The sequence below is a fragment of the Rhea americana genome, unplaced genomic scaffold (assembly GCF_003343005.1).
Source record: "Rhea americana isolate MKP2758 unplaced genomic scaffold, rheAme1 scaffold_12, whole genome shotgun sequence".
NCBI lineage: Eukaryota > Metazoa > Chordata > Aves > Rheiformes > Rheidae > Rhea > Rhea americana.
In genome coordinates, this window is record NW_028185261.1 from 5145765 (window position 1) to 5167086 (window position 21322).

General features: G+C 37.7%; 1 protein-coding gene and 1 long non-coding RNA gene across 9 annotated transcripts in view; one reads left to right on the forward strand and one right to left on the reverse strand.

Moving 5' to 3' along the window:
* The window catches only part of PDE11A (phosphodiesterase 11A), a 136311-nt gene that overhangs the window by 99638 nt on the left and 15351 nt on the right, over nucleotides 1–21322 (forward strand). Inside the window, exons 11-18 of the mRNA XM_085322249.1 lie at nucleotides 810–956; nucleotides 1061–1168; nucleotides 6420–6529; nucleotides 9128–9218; nucleotides 11538–11638; nucleotides 14961–15038; nucleotides 16423–16486; nucleotides 19509–19583. Of these exons, the coding sequence (XP_085178375.1) occupies nucleotides 810–956; nucleotides 1061–1168; nucleotides 6420–6529; nucleotides 9128–9218; nucleotides 11538–11638; nucleotides 14961–15038; nucleotides 16423–16486; nucleotides 19509–19583 (774 nt within the window). The remainder of the gene's footprint in view (nucleotides 1–809; nucleotides 957–1060; nucleotides 1169–6419; nucleotides 6530–9127; nucleotides 9219–11537; nucleotides 11639–14960; nucleotides 15039–16422; nucleotides 16487–19508; nucleotides 19584–21322) is intronic.
* LOC146600553 (uncharacterized) overlaps nucleotides 1–21322 on the reverse strand; it is a 71435-nt gene that overhangs the window by 29675 nt on the left and 20438 nt on the right. For 4 of the 8 annotated variants that reach the window (XR_014897924.1, XR_014897925.1, XR_014897926.1 and 1 more), the window contains exons 3-6: nucleotides 20207–20300; nucleotides 17940–18101; nucleotides 14452–14551; nucleotides 10004–10090 (exon numbers count right to left, since the gene is read on the reverse strand). This is a non-coding gene — a long non-coding RNA (uncharacterized LOC146600553). Of the gene's footprint in view, nucleotides 1–1534; nucleotides 1842–2314; nucleotides 2512–10003; nucleotides 10091–14451; nucleotides 14552–17939; nucleotides 18102–20206; nucleotides 20301–21322 lie in introns of those variants that run through there. The other 4 variants (XR_014897920.1, XR_014897919.1, XR_014897927.1 and 1 more) reach the window with 2 other exon arrangements.

The following is a 21322-nucleotide window of genomic DNA, read 5'->3' on the forward strand; positions in this document are numbered from 1 at the left end:
TGTAAGGAAGGGCAGAGAAGCCCATGAGGGTTGTCAGCACCTCTGTCTGGCTCCTACAGATGCTGCCACTGGACCATGTGTGTGCACAGCTGTATTAATTAGGCAGGCTTGCAYGCTCATCTGTATGGTTTTGTATACGCTCATTCTTCTACTACAAACAGAAATAAAAAATCCACTGTTGTATGGACAAGGTAAAATGTAGGGCTTTTGCTATGGTATGTCTACTTACTAAACGATCAGAATATTTAGAATGATTTTTATATTGCTTTGAAAAGTATTTCTTTTAGACATTTAGTACTTTTTTGGTTCTATGAATGTATAGTGAATAGTGTAAAGCAAAGGGCATTTGTATACTTATTGATGTAAAGACATTTGGATGGAGAAATTCTGCAGAGTGGTATATTTACTTTGCATTTCTGAATGGTAGCAATTAAAATTCACAGCTGCTGGCTATCCAGATGTTTCTTGCTTTTGAGCATTGTAATTTGCATTYGAATATATTGTGTTACTGCAGTAGCTGTAAAGTGGTCAGCTCTCTCAGTCTAGATACTATGTATGGGCTCCAGTTGGGACRGTAAGCATATTTCCTGCTCATATCAGATTCTTCTCCTTCCCACTGCTTCCCTGCTCTATTGCTTGGCCTGCTTGTATTTCTCCGACGAACGCTTTTATTGCTCGGCATTTGGATGAAGCAGGGGATGTACTGGCAGGTCAGAACAGAGATATGGGAGRTTTCTCTTAAGGGACTGTCAAAGAAAAAAGATCCAAATTTAGAATCAGCAGTTTGCCTTTCCCTTTGGCATTTTCAGGCAGCAAACATTCCTCTGGTGTCAGAGCTTGGCATTGATGATATCCATTTCGATGACTTCTCACTTGATGTGGATGCCATGATCACTGCGGCCCTCCGGATGTTCATGGAACTTGGAATGGTTCAGAAATTTAAGATTGACTATGAGGTAACCACCTGCCCTGCCGAGAGAGCTGCTGCTTTGCCTTGGCACTGCTCTGTCCATCTGTACGCATTTAGTAGCCCTGATGCAATTTGTGCTTTTCATTTCAGACGCTGTGTAGGTGGCTTTTGACAGTTAGGAAGAATTATCGAATGGTTTTGTATCACAACTGGAGGCATGCTTTCAACGTGTGCCAGCTAATGTTTGCAATGTTAACTGTAAGTATCCAGCTACAGACACAAACCCATAGGAGCTTTTATTGTCCCGTTGTCTTACCTGTCCAAACAATTTCCAACCTTTGTTTTCTTTTCTAGTTGTTGTGAAATTTGTTTTTTTCAGATAGAAAGGCACACAGAATGAGGATATTCAACTTCAGGCGGCACATATTTGGCAAAACGTTATGGTGTTTTAGTGACAGTGRTATCACAGGCACATTAAAGTGACTGAAAACAGATGGCAGTCTTGGAGTGAGCTTGCTATTATACATCTTGATCTTACAATAATGTTTTTCTTTTGGAACTCTTTGTTTTGGCATTTATTTCGGTCTCTTAAATTGGAGGCTACAAAAACATGGAAGATTAGAATCCCAGAAGAAGGAGTATTTATTAAGTTGATATTGCTTTCTTTTCTGGCATATGAACAGTTGTAGAATTTGTCCTTAAAGATCATCTTCCAGCAGCGTCATCTGAGTGAATCTTGTATCTTCATTGGACACTATAGCACTGCTGGGTTTTATTAACGTATGTCTCTGTTGGTAGCTTTATCTCCTCTCAAAGTAACTCCTGTTGAAAGTAACGGTGCTTTTATCCTCTYGCTGGCTTGTGCTCTCCCTGCACGACAGCAACCTCACCACAGGGAAGAATCCAGATTTAGTAGGTGGTTAGTTAGTTCCTGTAAATGTATCAATAAAAAGACTGGTGGTTCCATAACATTTAAGATTCTGGTTCATATGCCTTGATAGAAGGAATATGGCTGTGTGCACACAAGACTTTACTTTCCATCTTGGTTTTGCCTTACCTTCAGATAAAAATTCAAACCTCCATTTTTATTTCATTTTAAACCTCAAATTCATTTTTTTATTTTTTTTTCATTTGCAATTTTGATGTCAATTTTGATGTTTTTGAGAGTTGTATAAAGGTATGGTTTGACAGCATTTGTGCAGGTAGTTCTTCATTTAGTTGAAGAGAAAGTTTATGAAGACCTGATAATTTTAAATACCTTCTTTTAAAAAGTAAATAGGTTTGAAGACTTGCCTTTGCCCTATGGCATAATTTATTTTATAACAAATCTTTTAAGTAATATTAATACCAGCATGGCCGTGATTAAAAAACCATTCATCATTTTCTATATTTGTACACACTTACCAGGCAGATGCTGTGGTAGGCAGCACAAGCTTATGCCTATGGGTCAGTAAAAGATGTGACAATTTTACTTTTTTTTTAATCTTGTGAAAAGTCTTTTGAAGCTTTTCCCTTTTTGATGATTTTCTTTGTTTAAAATTTCCATGATTTTTAATGCTTTAGACATTTGAAGGCAATACTCCAATATTCGTGAGTAGATACTAAAAAAAAAAAAAAAAAAAGTGGATGACAAATATGTTTGTTTAATGTGGTCTCAGGTGGACAACACAAAGATTCTCACATCTCAGCAAAGACATGGAAGGAGAAACAAGTTTTTCTGTGAATTATCTGGGTGTTGGCATTTTGTTGACAATAAGAATACCACTGGGCTGCCTTTGATGGGCATTTTTAAACACTGAATTTCTAAATTCTCTTGGCTTGCCAGTCCGTGAAGCGTGCTTGGCACTCGGGCACTGTCAGCACCGGGGTTATCAGCGGAGACTGTGCAGTCTGTCCCGTTAGCAGTGCAGTGCCGATCGGGGCTATATCTGTTGCTCACTGAAATATTTCCACTGTTTTAAGTGGACTTCACGCCAAGCCTGTGGCGTGTTACATGTTTGTGGGGCACAGCTGTGTCTCGTGTGTATTCCCCCCCCCCCAATCCTGCTCAGTCTAGCCTCATCTCTGACACAAAACTGTGTACATCAGTCAAGAAAAAACAGGGTATGAAGTCACTTAGCAAGTAAATGACATTAGTTCTAGGTCTGTCCTGCAAGCTACAGTTGCTGCGAGCTTTTACCAAGATGCAGTAGGTTGTATCAGTTACTATGAGGCAATGTAAATGGAGATGTTAAATAAGAGAGTAACTATTTGGGAGTGAGGTTGTTCAGCTAAACAGAATTAAAATTGTTTCTGTCTACCAGCAAATGTCGATCTTTAATGAAAGCTCATGATAATGTGTGGCCATTGCTAACTTTTGAAGTTTTGCAATCTTCACTTTTTTAACATTATAGATTTAAAAGATTTTTCTTCTGAGGAGTAAAAGCYAAGCTAGGGGAGACAGTGTTTAACTGGGAGCTATGTTCACTTCTGTCAAGTGCTCTCAGTAAGGGAGGTAGCTCCAGTCCCCCAGCTTTGCAAATCTCGTTTGTGAGGCAAAACGTCCTCTAGATGGAGCTCTGAGGCCAAGTTTTCCGCAGGTTGTTGCTTTGGGTGGGCGACATGCCTGCCTACCAGGCAGCTCCGTCTCATCTGCAGATGATGGAACTGGCAGCCAGCAGAGAGAAAAAAGGTCTCTCCGAATTTCCTAAGCAGCCAACAGCAGGCCGATAGGCCTAAATCTTAAACTACTTTGCCTGTGGTTTGCAAAGCACAATTTCAGGCTGTCCGTAGCAATCAGTGCATGGACAAGTCCTGTGGGAGGTGAGCTGGAATTTGCGTACCGCGCTGATGCTGGTAGCTGCACCCTGACGGGCCCAGCCATGGGGCACAGTGACTTCTAAGTGGACAGCTGGACACATGTACCAAAAGTGTTTGAGTTATCGGAAGTCTTATTCTGCTTTGCTGCCATCTTTTGTAAGAAAATGATTTAAGTTCGGTGTGTGACCTGCTGTGGCTGCTGTCACTACCAGAGRTGGGAAGATTGGCTTTGGGGAAAAAAGGCCCCAAAGTGATGGTCAAGCAATACTAATAGCACAAGGATTGTATCAAAAAAAATTCAGTAAACCAGCTGTTTTACTTCTGCATCAGATTTCTGTTTATGTGAACATATTTTTCCTCTCYAGAAAGCCACTAGAGAATTATTAACTCAGTCCTGCGAGCTACATTTTGCTATTTCAGACTCACCCAAATATTCCAAAGCCGAGCACTGAAGCAAGACTGCTCCTGACAGTTAGTAGCATCAGACAAGAATAAACCGCAGGATCAAGCCCTGGCTGGCTTGATACTGATGCCTTTGTCTGACACACTTCATATAGATACTTATTTTAAAAAGTAAAAATAAAAAAGTAAGTAGTATAAAATTAAAATCCCATCTGGTGTGCTAACAACAAAACATGTAAGTGTGGGGCAAGATGTAATGAATGCAATTCATTTCTTCACAGGAAAGAATGACCTCCATAACTCACAGGAGAYTCTGCCACTCATGAGTTATGGGTCATTCCTTTTCTGGGGAAAATAAATTCTCCTGCGCCATCGTCTATCGTTATGTATTTCTTCTTTCTATGTGTAAATTTTAAAAATGGGGAAACATAATCTTATTTCTTGCATTATATACAAAAAAGATATCCTTACTGTAACACTGTTTCTAAATTAAATGTTTATTAAATGAAATATTTTTTATATATATATATATAAATATATATATATATATATATATATAAAATGACAAGATTGTTGATTAAATAAAATGTTGACGTTATTCTTGAGACATTGTTACTCTCTATGTTTACAATACCGGTTGAATCCTTGGGTTTAATCAAAGCTTGTGTTAAGCTAAGGACCATTTCTTACAGCAACAATTTTCTATTATAAAACGTCTATTTTCAATGGTTTATAACTCAACCATGAACATTTTCTCTGGAGTGAAACTTGGCACATGACATGTTGTCAGTTACAAATATTAAAAAAAAAAAATTTTAAGAGACCTTGATTATTCTTTGTTATATGACAGCAATATTTTAAAAATCAAAACAGAAAATGTATTCCTGAGCATCTGGGGGATCTTGGCCCTCTATATTGCCTAAATATTAACAGTCACATAGCAGATTAGAGAAACGGATTTTCTGATGCGAATATGAATTTATTGAAATGGAGTTTATGCTCTTCAGGGTCACTAGCAGAGTTGTCGCGTGATGCTTCAGGAACTGAGTTGCGTCCTTGAGTAGGTTGGGCGAATTGGTCTAAAGGAGAGCAAGGACATCAGATCTCACTGATACTCACTGCCTTTGAACCACCTAACCCTCTTTTTGTCAGTGGGTAAAATTATGCTCCACTGAAAATCAGTGGAATTCAGGATTTTTTACAATCTAGTGTTCAGGCTAGGCTTGGTCTTCCAATATAAATGTATTACGAATTTCTTTCATATGTTTCTTTCATAGTAACTAGATTTTGCTGCTAGTTAAAGGGCATGGTTGGAGATTGGCACTAGGAAATACAAATGTTGTTATAGGACTTTCTCAGGGCAAGTTCAGCCAGTTATTTGTACAGGCAGTACTACCTTCCATATATGAAAAGTTGAGGAACCAGATTGTTTCTGTCCTGAGTAAGATGCTCGAAAATAGTGAGGTGGTATCTCACACAGGCTCCACCACCTCACCTAGGCATACTCTGCTCAGGATGCTTGACACTGTCAATGACAGTACTGTCCTTTCCCTGGCATGAGACAGTTCTGGCAGAAAAACTGCTGTGGCAACTATCTATGAGGAGAAATAGAGTGATAAAGTGTTTCTAGGATCAGCTCCCCCATTCATATGGGCATATTTGGAGCTGATCATGGGGAATTTCAGTACATTAAATTTTAAAACGTTTCCTCAAATTCAAACAGGTATCTGCAGCAGATTTATGCCATTTGTGACAAAATTGTCTCAAATGATGTCACATTGTTTTTAATTCCTGTGTTTCAGAGAATAAATGTCTTAATAGATTGTARTGGTTACATAAAATATATTTTAGCTGGTGTCTTTTATAGGTCTTTTGATGTAACCTCTCAAATATTTTCTACAATAGGAATTAACTAAGATGGTCACGTCAGGATTGAATAAATCTGTGTCAAATGACTTCTCTTGATAATTTTCAAATCAAACAAATTTTGTTTTGTATTGCGCTCTCATGAAATTCCAGTTCCTATCTTAGTGTGTAGTTACTGGTTTTTATTTTCAGCTCTTTTCTCCTCTGGTGCCTTCTGGGTAGTGAGGAAATGGCATATGGGAAATGCAACCGGGAGATAATCGTAGGTCACTCCGAGGATTATCTATTCTGCTAACCATCTAACATACTGCAGGGAATATAATATGACAATAAAGCATTTATCTTCTCTTTACTGAAAAGTTCGTGGTATCAAAACAAACTTGACTGTTGTCAATGGACTTACGCTTCTGATAGTTACAGCTGCTATTTTTTCTGTTCTCAGACAGCAGGATTTCAGGAGATTCTATCTGAAATTGAAATCCTTGCTTTGACTGTGGGATGCTTATGTCATGACCTTGACCACAGGGGAACCAATAATGCCTTCCAAGCCAAGTAAGTTTTCTAATTCTTATTACTTTAATTTGTTTCTCTTCCACAGAAGAGCAAAAGCTGAGCGGGATAAAGGATGACATGTTAATTCCAGGCCACCAAGGCTAAGTATTCTTATTTTTGTATGCAGTGAGGGACTATCCATCTTTAGGATTATCTATTTTTTGGAGTAATTGCTGACTTGTCCTTTGTGTCAGGCTGTGAATGGGGTTACCCCAATGCACTGAGACCACATGCAGAAATAGCAAAGCCTGATGTTCCTTTCAGGCTCAGGTATGAATTCTAATATTAGACACAGGTAACTGAAACTACCTGAGTTGCTCTTGCTGGCTGTAATGTCAAAACTTAAACAAAATCTTGTTAAGCTATTAAGAAGAAAATAGGTAAAAATAAAGTCATGCATCTAGTGCCACTGGTTTGCATAAATGCCTCTTCCATGGCCTGTTCCATATGCTCAAGTATACACAGCCTGTTTGGAGACCTGCCTTGGAGCACAGGGCGGGGGTTGGCCACCCAGTGAAATGGTCAGTACCCACCAGAATATGATGCTGGTTTTGCAGTCAGATTCTTACTCTTGCAGCCGACTTGCACTTCCTCCCCCCCCCCAAGTTTGGTGGTATTCCTTACTGGAAGGTAAGGAAGCTCCCTGGACCAAGGTCTAATTGTGTCCCAATTCTGTTTGGAAGGCAGCAAGAAATATCCTTTGACAACATCCTGGCTCAGCTCTGAAACGGAGCTGTCAGTTGCACAGATTTCTACTCTATAGCCTATGTTATTTCGTTGAATTTCAAGGTTATCTTAGGAGACCTGGAGGGAGACCTTGCAGCTCTGTTGTCCCACAGATCCCAGGGTGTGTTTGCAGCTTCGTCTGTTCTGTATTGCTGCTAATCCTCTAGTCTGGGGAGGAAGTAGTCAAATGGTTGTCCAAAGGTATTTGAAATTCAGGGTGATACTGTGTTAGCATGCTCTGTCCTACAATTTTATGTGCAAAAGACGACCCTGTTTGCTGCAACTTGAAATGCGTGCATATACTAAGGGTTAGTTGCCTGCCTGAACATCACTCAAACTGATGTTTCCGGTGTTCTCTAGGCTGCCATGTCCTCAGCTATTGGTGTTGCTGTAGAGTCTCAATGAAATGACAACACTATCTGGATCTTCAGTCATCATAGCCAGGAAAATCAATTGCAGTGTTCAAAAGACAGTTCCTGGCATAAAGGTTACCAAGCACTGCTAGATACCTCTTTGCAATTGAGTCTCGAAGAGAATCAGAAAAGATAAGGCAAATACAAAGCTCAACTGAYTGATGTTTATGTTCCTGACTTACAAAAATGAGATATAAGATTTGCATCTCCACAGTTTTAGCCCCTTATTAAGTTAACCACTTCTTTACACAGCAAAATTTCTTGGGCAGAGGGATGGATGAATTAAAGGGAGAGGTTTATCCCTGTTGTTTGACAACAGTGTACAAAGTACTCAGAACAACCCTATAAAGAAATTGCTAAAAACATATACAAAAGACAGACATTATCACGTGTATAAAATAACCCTGAAAACAGAAGCTGTAGCTTTTAGAACAGCAGCTGTGATTTATTCCTCTAACCTGACTTACAAAATTAAGCATCATGTTTTCCTGTTTTATCTTCAGAGTTCGATACTGCTGTTTTGTATGATGAAAGTCCCAGTGGTATATCACAGCAGTATCACAGTTGTCTGAAATGGCTCTGTTACATTCCTTAATACTGCGTCTTCTAGGTTTCCTGATCAACTCTCTCTAATATAGCTGCCCCTGATAATTAAGTATCAGTATGTTGTGATTTTGTAGTATATGGTCCTAGGAGACTCTTTCTGTTGCCTCTACCATAATCTCTAATACTCATTTCTTTGGAAAGAAAGCCCATCTCGTTGCTCTAGGTTGGGTCCYAGAAGTGAAGTATTGGTGAAACATTAATTGCCCTGACAATTCAATCCTACTCCCTGTACTTCCCAACAAGTCTCAATTTCATGATTACATTTTGTATTTTTTTTGTCCTTTAAACTTGGAAAATCCATCTGTTCTATGCATTTTGAAGCTACTTTGTTTGAGAAGATAAATGTGATTAGCAAATTTGTTCTAAGGAGATGTTAAACTTTCCTTTTATATTTACTTTTGTTTTGTTTGTTTACTGCAGTATTTTTAACTGCCTAGTTCTATGGACTGTAAAGACAGGAACTCAGCTGCATTTGCAGCATTTTTTTTTGTACTAGGAATTGAGAATAGAAAGCAGCAAAAGAAGAGATTGCCCCTGCCCTACAAAGGTTTCAGTTGGTCTTCACTGCAAATTGCTGCACCTCTGCTGCAGAATCCCTGGGGCATTTTTGAAAGTTCCATCCCAAAATTTCATGTTTTTCCAGAATAATCTTTAGTTTGCTGATGATACTTAGCAAGATCTGGAACATAAATGCCTAGTTTCTAGCTTTAAGTGGGTATTTTGAATTTGCCAGCTCTCTCTAGTAAGGTTACCGGAACAGAGAGCGTGACTGTCTGCTTTCATGACTACATTGTCTCTGAAATCTGCTGCATAAGCAGCCGAGCAGTGTTTGACTCCCTGCATTCTGTTTCAGGAGCGGATCAGCCTTAGCTCAGCTCTATGGCACCTCTGCTACCTTGGAGCACCACCATTTCAATCATGCTGTCATGATTCTCCAGAGTGAGGTACAAAAGCATTACTATTAATCTCGCTGTAAGCTGTTGGGCACTTTCAGCCAGGGAAAGGAAATACCACACACAGTACCTTTTTAATGCCCTCTCCTTGAGGAATTATTTATTGGTTACCACAAAGGTCACAACTAGCACAAAATTAAACAACTACAAATGCTGTTCATATAGCCCAGAGGTTATATCTGTCTCAATCAGCTAGCGGCAAGGAGAACATACCCTAATCGTGTGGCCTGCTTTTACTCAGTTTTCTTACATATATCCTGCTTAGTGGAACGATAGGTAGAGGAGCTCTTACCTTTGCCACAGGTGGAGCGTTCAGTATATCGCAATCATGCTTTACTGGACAAAGTTAATATTTTGACAGTTCTTTTGTAATTCATATTTTCATAATGGTTTTGTATTATTTTGTTAAATGACGTTTTCATAATTACTCTCATTGATACTGTACTGTCCAAAGTACACTAGCTGCTTTGCAGATATATATAAAGATACAGTTCTTGCTTAGAGTATCTTTTGAGTAATGGCATGCAGCATGCACTAGCTAAAAGACATAGTAAGTGGGGAAAGTAGAAGGATGGACCATGYTCATTACAAAACAATGATTACATTTTGTTAATTATACAGAAAGCTTATTACAAAAGGTGCTCAGTATATAGAAAGCAAAAGTATTGTTTGTATTTACACAATTGGAGGCTATATGCTGCTCTGCAGTAACTTTCAAAGAGCATTTAGGAGTGTCCTAWAATCACAGACAAATGGGAACAAGGTGATGACTTTACCTCTGTGTTCAGTGTTGCAGAGATCAGTCATAGGATACTGACTATGGCTCTACTATTCAGGTTCTTGATATTATGGTAAAAATGTAGCTGTGAAATGAAAGAAACAAAGATATGAAAGCCTTAACATCTCAAATAGTCAACATTTTAAATAATCAACTCTATCCATATAGCTTAGGCTATCTTATATGCCAATAATGGGAATTAAGTGGCCCTTTATAATAGCAGAGGAAGATATAACAAGAAGCTAATGGTGAAAGTTAAGCAAATTTAAATGAATTCAAAAGGTGAATTCAAAATAAGGAAAAAGGAGCTTCCTCCCCACCCCACCCCCAAACCAGTGAGACTTCAACCACTGGAACAAGCTTTCCTGGGAAGTGGTGAATTCTCTGGTTCTTGAAATATTCACCATAGCAGGATATCTTTCTGGGGACAGGCTCAAGATGGGCGTAATTAGATGAACGTCTCAGAATAGATATTTTTCCTAACCCTTACCAGCTGTAAAATCTTTTTTTTTTTTTTTTCTGAAATATGTTCCAGCTTCCTTCCTAGATACAAAATACTACTTCCCTGAAATGCCAGTCCTCCTTTTTGATCATCAGGCATCATCTTCTCCAGCTTCTTATTTCTAGACCAAAAAATTAATCCCAGTGGGATTTTTATCCGATACTTATTAATGAAATGCAACACCTATCAGTTTGTGTAAGTGCAGTATTTTATTTATGTGATTTAGTCACATATGACTGATGTTACAGCTAAAATTCTCCATTAATTTTTGCTACTTAAAGTTTGTTTTCTGCAGGATTTRATGGAGAAATTATAGGGTCTGTGTTCCTCTTACCTTTCAGAAGTTCAGTTACAAAAGCACCTTCCTGCTCCAAAATATCARTATTAAATAATTTGTTCTCTTTCATTCTGGTTATGGAACATCATCCAAGACCTTAATCCACGATTCTTTAAAAAGTCATGTATTGGGCCTACAAAGGGCCATCAAACTGCATGAGACTGCTGTTCTTCAGGCTGTATAGTAAAGGCTTGTATACCCTGTAAGACAGCCTCATAATAGTCAGAGTGAGCAAAGATACTGTTTTGAATGAAAAACTGATTTAGTGTCTTTGACTGCTCTACAAGCAGTTTGTGTGCCTGTAAGCAGCAGCACAGATAAATCTATTAGGAGCACAACTCAAAAGCTGCACTGCACTGCTCCCAAAAAGATTTAATAAGAGGAAAGATTGAGATGTATCTATAGTTTTTGTCCATAAACTGAATCTGTGCCGTGTCAGATCAAAGAGTAAATCTTTTCTCAAGAGGCTATAATTTCAGCAGAGTTTAGAAAAACATCCCAGGTGCTTGATTACAATGGTCAACTCTTCCACCCCAATGTAATCTCAGTAGTATTAACATTACTGTCATAGTTTTGCCATGAATCAGGAAAAAGCCTCTGTTACAGGGAAGTAGTAGACTAAAGAGTTAGAAAACCTTTTAAAAACCTATATTGATTGCTAGCCCTTTACCTCCTTTATCTCTTTCATTATAGGGTCACAACATCTTTGCTAACTTGTCCTCTAAGGACTACAGTGACCTTATGCAGCTTCTAAAGCAATCGATATTGGCAACAGACCTCACTCTGTATTTTGAGTAAGTATTGGCATTTTTTGTATTTGACAAATGAAAATTCGAAGAACATTCTCTAATGACCTATTAAATCCCAATAAGGATACATAATATGAGAAATTAGTGTTCAGCTGTGGTTGAAGAGATTTAGTGTAATACTTAATATATCTTAGGCTAATAGAAATATCTCAAGTGTCCAAATAAGTTTTGCTTTAAAGCATAGCATGTTTGTATCAACAAAAGGCAAGTGAAGTCATAGGCTGATACTTCAAGACAATCCCAGGAATCAGCTACAGCGCAGCCCTGTAATTCCTCTGTCCCTTCTGTGATAATTTCTCCAGTTTCCTTTATTAGGCTTAATTTCCTGTGATAATTTCCTTGTTCAGAAAATCAAGGGTGTTTTATAATTTTTTCCACCATTTCTGAGCTTCAAATCTACAGTGGTACACAGACCTATGCTAAAAAACATACTATATTTAATTACAGAGCCAGATGCTGAGGTAGTGAAAGTACATGCTGCTGCTTTGAAGACAAACTATGCCAGTCTGCATCAGATGAGGGTGTCTCTGTAGAAGTATGATAGGATATTTCTCAAAGTTTTCCTCACTTTACTTGTTTGCATATCAAGTCTCCAAGTAATCTTCAAATTGGTGCTTTTTTTTTCCCTAATACTGTTAATAATTTCAAAATATTCACAGAGAGAACACATGCAAATGTGCCTGCAGTTGGAGGAGCTGAAGTGTTGTGGTGACATTACACTTTTGGAATCACGTTCTCTAGCACGTGTATGTGACTGATTTGCTGAGAGAAGTGCAGTGTGTGCAGTTTTGTGTACTACCTTCCCAGACTTGATAGCATTTCATCCTTAGGAATTTTTGTGCTGTAAGAAATGGCTTGATTTTCATTAGCATTGTATCTTGTCCAATGCTACATTGTGACACTACAGCATTTAGTAATGGTTTCTTAACTTTTATGAGAGGAAATACAGATTTTCTCCATCCTGAGTACTGATGGTTTCCAGAAAGTTTCCAGAAAACTTTAGGCAAAGTCTCTACTTTGTATTCTGTTCATCTGTCTATATTAACAGTGTGTCTTCAGCTGGGTAATAACAGCGATGGTGCAATGTGAGCTGTGTTGATTKTTCTCAGTATTTGATTAGTGTCAAGGACTCTTTCCTAACAATACACGCAATAATTGAGACACTGATGGTCTTTACTACCTGTAAGTCTATTCTCACAGAAGYTTTAATAAGAATGTTTTTAATCAATAGTGTTGTTGTGAATGACTTCTAAAAGTAGTTTATGAAATCCTACTTACAATTTACCATAAAAATCTGAAGCAGGAAAAATAACATTCTTTCAAAATACTCTTTCTGAAACTGTCCGCTAAGATTGCTTGTAGTTTTTAGGAGTAATACGACAATTGAAATTGTTAACAGCTTTACATGAAATACAAGAACTACAGTGTGATTTCAGTATGGATTCTCTTGTCTAAACACAAATAACAAGAGCTGCAGAATTGTTTTGTGCAACTGGTTGTGAGGGATCCCTCTCTATGGGAGGCATCTTCTGCAGCTCTTGGAAGAGCAGGAAGCTCCCTCTTAGGGCTAGTGGCAGTATCTCAGAAGGAAACCCAGTACAGACTGAAAGGTGATAGAGCTTTCTCTCCTGCCTTCCTTTCATTGAAAAACTACAAGATTGAGTGGTTTTTTTAGTCTTTAATGCAGCAAAATAATCTCCAAAAAGGGACATCAGCTGAATTTCAGGATGATTCTTCCCTGGCTTGCAAAACTGATTTTTACGCGCCACATGAATCAGAAATCTTTTAGCAAATGAAGCCTCTTTACTTAGAAGTCTGCAAATAAGTTATCTTTTYTTCTCTTTTTGTTACGAGTCATTAATCAGGACACTGTTACACTACTGTACTTCCAAACATGAATGAAAATCGTTTCCCAGAAATGATGATCTACACCTATAAGAGACACCCTATGTGAACAGATGTTACCATGCAAATACCTTGCTACTCAGGCTTGATTTTCAGTTTAGTATCTGTTTTTGTAGAGAAGAAAATTTTCATATTTGTATTCTYAGAATGCCTAAAACTAATGCAGCTAGGACAGCAATCAAACTCCAGGCACAGCAAGACCTGTGTGACCTCCTCAGGGTACTGCTTTTCTCCAAATAAATAAAAAGATGACTTTCAGTGAAAGATCAGATGTGGAAAATATACTTGATTTTAGTAGATAACTTTAAATGATGCTTGTAGATAATACATAGATAATAGATAATACAGAAGCAGCCTATAGGAAATACTAAATTGTTCCCTTATACRTGGCTACTTTCATTAGATCGACCCTTTTCTTTCCTGGAAATTCCTTATAGAGTTAAGACTGCTGTTTCTCCATCCATTTCTGTAGATTTCGAAGCAAATTCTTATTTAAAAATGTTTATCTTAACATAAAGCCTTGAGACGCACCTACATTTTCTGTTACTGTTTATGGATCTCTATAATCCAAATTTAAATGTTTGAAGTGTCTAAAATGTCACTTTCCTGAGCTTTCAACTTAAAAATTGTTGCTCGCTTTGCATCCAGTAATATATGAACTGCCCCAAAGTACCATGACTTCAGAATGAAAGAATTACCCAATTTTACAGTGTGTTGCCACAGAAAATTATGTTAAGTCCAAATTTTGATATTTAAAGGCTCCAAACAAGTGTTAACATGTTGTAACTCATATTTTATCAGACTTTGAAAAAGTAGGTAAGATCTTACAGAAGACAAAGTATGCGAGCAAACAGAGTGACCTAGTTTCTAGTTGATGATAGTTACTAACTCACTGTGACATCTGCAACTCCTGTGTCTCAGTGTTCTCTTCCATATGTTGGAAACAGCAGTATTTAGATCTCTCTGAAAAACCCTTCAGTATGTAGCGGTTTTCTAAAAAAAAAAAAAAAAAAAAGGAAAAAAAATAAAAAAGCATTTTGCAAGGACAAGTAAAGACAAGTGGGCATATTCCAGGGGCATTGCTACTGTCTTGTCTGTCCTGCTGCAGTCAACTATTTCATGCTTCCATGGAAGACTGAACATTTTGGTATACTTTATTTCCTTATCTTTGGAGACCGTAAATACAGTATCTCTTCTACCAGGCAGCTCTGATGTTGATGACAGACATTTATAGAATGTGGTTGGAAATTAGCATGTTTTGCTTAAATGGACTGTCAGTGTAACATCTTTAATAATAACACATGGGGTGTGAGGATTTCGTGTTGTCAAGAGAACAGTGTTTCTGCTGCTGCGCTACCCTGGAAGTGTCTGCTGCCTTCTCTGATGATCTGTTTTGCTGCAGGAAGAGAACTGAGTTTTTTGAACTTGTCAGTAAAGGTGGTTATGACTGGAATATAAAAGACCATCGAGAAGTATTTCGGTGAGCACCATTATTTCTTGCTTTCTGGTTATTTCACGGTGTAGCTGTATTTGTTTGAAGGATTTCGTATGTCAGGGAGAGAAGACTGCTGTAACAAGAAAAGGTAGCTCATTTTAGAATAAGCAGGTGATTTCTAAACATTTTGAAACCAGAAATGAGCATGAAAGGAATCAGTATGACCTCACCTTTTCCATTCCTGTTTCTGCCTTCACTTTCTCTGCCATGTTTTCTTCCTTTCAGCCTCACCAGTTACCTCTCAGCCCTTCCATTCTTTCTCCAGAAAGCACCAATATTCTGCCTCAGGACTCGAGGACCCTTCTTGCCTGCCCATTTCTCTTTCCTTCCTCAACTGTTTACTTTCATTGCCCAAGTTTCTCTCTCCTAGTCTGTATCTGAGAATTTACAGATACACTGTACATTTACACTGTACTCTGTACTCTTCTAGCCCTCAAGAATGATCTGGACATGCACACTGTAAGAAACCTCAGACATTGTGGGTGGTTTGGGTATACCCCACTTTTGAGACACTAAAATGTATGCATTTGCGTATGCATGTCTGCTAATGTCTCAATTTATCTGAAATTTCATTAAAATTGTGTTTCTTTTTGGTCTTTTGACTGAAATATTGGCCATTTTCTATTTTCCATATCATTTCACCCATCCGTAATTTCAGATTTGGGCAATATATTTGATGCTTCATTTTCAGTGCCCTTGTTCTTCATTTAAACTTTCTCAGACTTTTATCTGCATCATGTGCTGTACATAAACGCTTTCTACAGCTGAATGGTTTCTTTCTTCTAATGCATATAAAACATGGTTGTAGCCAGGTATTAAACTACAGTGGAACAGTATAGCTCATATAATAAATCTTAATTTTTTATTGCAGATGAGCAGTAGAAACTGCTTAAACAGTGTCTGGGATGCCTCTTATGATTATAGGTTCTCTTGCTACAGCAGTCACTTACAAATAGGCAAATAAATTAATCCAGTTTTCAGGTATTATTATAYAACTAAATACCCTTACTTATATTATGTGAAGCACATGCTTTTCAGTTATATAATCTAAATTAATATAAATAGTATTAGGAGCACTGCAAAATTAGCAAATACTCTCTTGCAATACCATTTCTTTTCTAGTGAGCAGAGCACAGTACCAAATTTGTCTTCTGATGACCTGCAGTAGATTAGGCTTCCTAGGCACAATTGTGATGTAAAAGCAACACTGATGGCTGAGATTTCAAACATGTCATTCTTTCCTGGAGGAAAAGGAGGTGCCAGGACTGACATTTTATATATGTATTATTTATTTATGCATCCAGAACAGAGTTGTTTAGAAATCCAACAAAGGTTGATTCAGCTTGTATTGTTCATTTCTGTTTTTCAGATCAATGCTAATGACAGCCTGTGACCTTGGAGCTGTGACCAAACCGTGGGAGATTTCAAGACAGGCAAGTCATGATTAATAGCAGGGCTGGGAAGAGGCGGGACTGGTGGGACAATATTCCCAGGGCCCTGTCTTACAAGGGACCAAAACTGGAATCAATTTACAGCAGTATTAATGCTGTTAAAAAAAAATACCAGGGGGTTTCTGCAAGAAATGGTTTATTGCATAATCTGTTCATTTGCACATGCTGCTGGAGCAGTATGTAGGCACCTGAAGAGATCTAGTTTTATAGCTTCTTCCCCTCTTACAAACCCTTTAAATCTGTATTTAAAAATGGATAGATTAAAAAAAAAAAAAAAAAAGTGTTCGGCATATGTAGTTTTGCTTGCTTGGTTTGTCCCAAAGCTTTTCTTTGTAGTGTACATGGCAGTGGCAGAATCTTCCCTAAAGCAAAAACACCAGCAGATGATCTGCAGACCTTGATTAACATCAAATCTTTGGTTTTTATAAGAGAAATGTGCTAATTAGCTTAACAGTGATGGGAACACTGCAAGTGCAGTACAGAGCCTTATTTAGCATCCTGTATTTAGAAGTGAGCAAAAACTCTGGCTTTTGCTGCTGATTAGGCCCCGAGTATACATAATACTCAGGTCTTGTAGCATTTGCTACAGCAAGCAACTAAAATGCGAGAAAGCAAGCTGTTGGCTTGCGAGACCAAGGCTCATTCCAAGAGTCTTGTCCATTACTGTATGATTTTCCCACTTTCAGGCATCTTTCGTTACTCAACATCCATCTTTAATATTTCTTCTTTCCTATGCTAATAATACTCTGTCCTGTCTTCAGGTCCAGAACAAATAGGCAGAAGGCAGGCTATGTTGGGAACTGGGGTTTTGGAGGACTATACAGCATCAACAAGCAAATAGAAAATACACCAGTGCAGTTCAGTGTAGGTAAGAAGCTGTCAGGAATTTGACTGGCTTAATGGCAAAGTAATTGTTTAAAAAAAAGGGGGGGGGTGAAGAAGAGAAGCTAGACAAGACTAGTGTAACCAGAGTTTCTGGAGAAAGTCAAGGAAGGTGGTAGAAGCTGAAAAGGACTTGCACGCTTTTGCAGTAGTACACGCACATTAACTCGGGCAAAAAGCATTCATGTGSTAAGGGCTTCAGCTCAGCTTGCAGTTTTATCAAATGAATATATTTTGCTTTTATAAGCAGACTGTGAGAATAGACCTTCTAAGGCTGTTATTCTACTCAGCCAGAATATGATTACTTCTCACAGAAATTAGGCAGGATGTTGTTATCCTACAGTGGGAAAAAGAGGCACAAGTCTTTCCAGTACCACCTAACCACAGCTGTGGTATATGGAATTCCTCCTATTTTTCTCTTTAACCCAATTAGCCCCTCAGTTTTCTTTGACAGCCAAAATGTTAGGAAGAATTTGCTTTCCATGGTGTGAATCTTTGTGCTATGGTGCTAAGTCAGTGCTGAAGCCTCTGGCAAACTGTTTTTTACACTTACCAGTTTCAAAGTTTGCTGAAAATTCCTCCGCAGCCTCATGTACAAGTTTACTTCATGTTGAAAAGTCCAGTCTGGGACTGATTGAAGCATTATCTGGTTTAGCAGAGAAGCCAAAAAGTCCATAGAGAGAATGCAGGAATAATATTTGGACCTCAACTGTGTCTAAAGGAAAAGAACATGAGAAGTGAGAGAGAAAGAAATTGAAATATATGAATCAAATGGAATAAAGATAAATTTACAAAGGCAAACTTTCAGAAAACAAGATAGAAATAGACAAAAGAAGAGGGAAAGAGACACAAGGAGAACAGGATGAGAAGAGCAGTGAGACAGGGGTGAGAATATATCTTGATTATTTTATAGAACACACTTGGCAAACCCTTAATTGCTGCTAAGTTGTTATATTATTCATCCATCTGGAGTATTGATCCAGAATTTTTTAGTGTGCTGGGATTTCATACATTATAAAGTTCCAAACTGTGTGGAAGCCTGGCTGAAGATTTAAGAGTATTTTATAACATCACTTCACCTACTTCTAATTTATTTTGAGACTCCCTATTTCAATTGTAGCAAGCTTAGAATTTGTGAATGTTAACTACCAGGTAATTGCTGAACCAAGAAATGTTGAGATTTTATGAGAGAACCCTGTTGTGCCATGGTATTATGAAATCATTTTCCATCAGTGCACTTGAAAACAATAAGCAGGCATGACAGGAAATACAGTAGATGCCACCTTCAGTGGATAAGTTTTCTTTTGTTGCATCTTATATGTCACATGCACATACCTTCTAAGGCCCCATATATGGGAAATAGTATAACTTGTTTAGGCTACTATGTCAGGATTGCTCACTGGGTGACTTCTTGAAACTCCTGTTGTTTCTACAACTATTGTTTTTAAATCTCATTCCTCCAAGAAGCATAAACCTCTACTGAATAGAATAATATCTTCATTCACAAAAATCAGAAAGACACATGCCACCTTCCATCCCTCCAGTACTTTTGTTTAATCCAATATGATAATCATAATCTGAGTTTATGTTCAGATGTTCAGGTCCTATAGTGATGACTGTCACAGAAAAAAAGTAAAGCATGGTGGAAAAAAACCTTTCATGATCTCATGTTAAATCTGGCAACAGAGGCTACTTAATTTTCCTTAACAAGAGAAGTTGTTCAATAAGGTAACAGCCTGTAAATACCCAGAGAGCTCTTGCACACCTTACAAAGCATTTGTACAGAGATAATTATATATGCCAACAAGAAACTATACTTCTCCATTCCTTTCTTAATATTTGAATAAGTTACAAGGAACTGCAATGAGCATTACCTCCACACTGCAATGTAATTCCCCAAGTTCTATATCAACAGATGACAAAAACATGCTTGTAGGTGGGTATGGCTATCTATATCCACTGTATGCTCAGTTCTGAAAGGTTTACAAACATCAGTAATGTAAGCGGGGCTATTAACCTGTTTATAGTTAAGCATAGGCTAAAGTCATGGCCTGAGTGACAACTCGTGACCCTAAAAATTATGTAACAAGAACTCTAATCTTTATCATGATTTATGTTTTAGGCCGCTGAACTGGTAACCAGTGAGTTCTTTGAACAAGGAGACAGAGAAAGATCTGAACTCAAACTCACTCCTTCAGTAAGTTTTTATCACTTTTGAAATAGCTACCTACTTGGATAGTATAAAAAAATACTGCATTTATTCAGGAAAACAAACTRTATTTTCTATGGAGAGAAATATCTTGGAATAAATAAAAGCTCTGTCCAACAAGGAGGTGCATTTACAGCCAGATACAGAGTTCTCCAGTCAACTCAATTATAATTGCATTAAGCCCTTCTCTCCATCTTCTATACCTATTCCCAAAGCTGTTTTGCCTGTCAGTTTTCTAAAGCAACAAGTATTATTTCTAATGTACAACATTCAAACAAAAAATCACCAGACAGTTAAAGAAATAAAAAATTTCAGGTTTACTTTATGCTGCAGCCATCTGCTATTTGTGTTATTTAATATATCAAATGCTGAAAAGGCATTTTTGCAGATATGCAACTAAATATAACACTCTGGTGTTAAGTGAAGGATAGGCAGATGAGTATAAAGTGTCAAACAAAAACTAAGAGGAAGAAGACTTTTGTGAAGGTTTTCAGTGAATGATTTGAAGAGAAAGCCTTATCCAGATTATACACCTCAAAATGTTGGCAAACCATTATCTGGATAAAACAGGAGAGAGGAAACTAGAAAGTTTTCTAAAGAATTTAACTTACAAGCCATTGACAAATATGTTTATGCTTCTAAAAATATGTCCCATTGGTTCAGACTGGTTCTCACGTTGGTAGTATTTGCACATGAGCATACTCCCTGTGGAGATATAATGAAGTCAAAAAAGTTAATCAGTTTGAAGTAAACAAGACTCAATTACAATAAATGGCTTTCCACTCGTACACTATCATAGCTTGGGAAATTAATGGATTTCTATGTAGTTGTTCCATGCATACATCTTCTCAGTAAAAGAGTAGCTAAAATCCAGTAGCACAATAATCAATCAGTCACAGCACTAACAATTCTGGGACCAGTTCTAGCCCTGAGTAACTGCAATTTCCTTTCCCCATAATGTGTGCCTTTCCTACCATGTAGATAAAAGTTAAAAAGTGTGTTCCTCGTGCTAATAAAACATACAAGTAATTTTTTTCAACATGTACATTAATGTTACTGTCTTCAAGTAGCAGTGATTTCCAATGCAAATGGCCCAGGTCTAGAAGTCTTGAGAATTATTTGAAGTGTGCTATTACAGCTTACATTTTAGTCATACTGTGGACTTGGYAGAAGTGCAGAGAAAGACCAAAGCCAGAGCTTTCTGCCGGGTTCCCCACATCTTTTGAAAATCTGCATCCAACAGCCTAGATATGTGGGGAAGAAGAACTTATTGCTATTGTATTGTATCTTAAGCACTTTCTCCATCAAAGGAGCCCTCTCACTCCTCCTTTGGGCTCTTCAGTTTACACCAAGGAATACAATCATTTGGGGCCTATGTTTGGCATGCTTTGAAGCAATATAAATGGAGGATTTTTTTCTCCCTGTTTGGCCCTTCAATTTCCAAGAATCCAGTTAAGTGACATGTGAAGTGTTTTACATTGGAGATTAGACCAGTAATTAAAAACAAAATTTATCAGTTCTTTCATCTGACATCTAAGGATCAAAATCATGTGCGGAATTTCACCATATTAATAAGGAGGAATTTTTAAACAAGATCAGTTGCTGATGTATTTTGTGACATACCCCTATGACAAAGTCACGTAAATAGCTATTGCTTGTAGTTAGCTAAGATAGAGAAGAGAGTTGTCAGTAAAATAATGTGATATTTTTTCTGATAACTGGAGGAT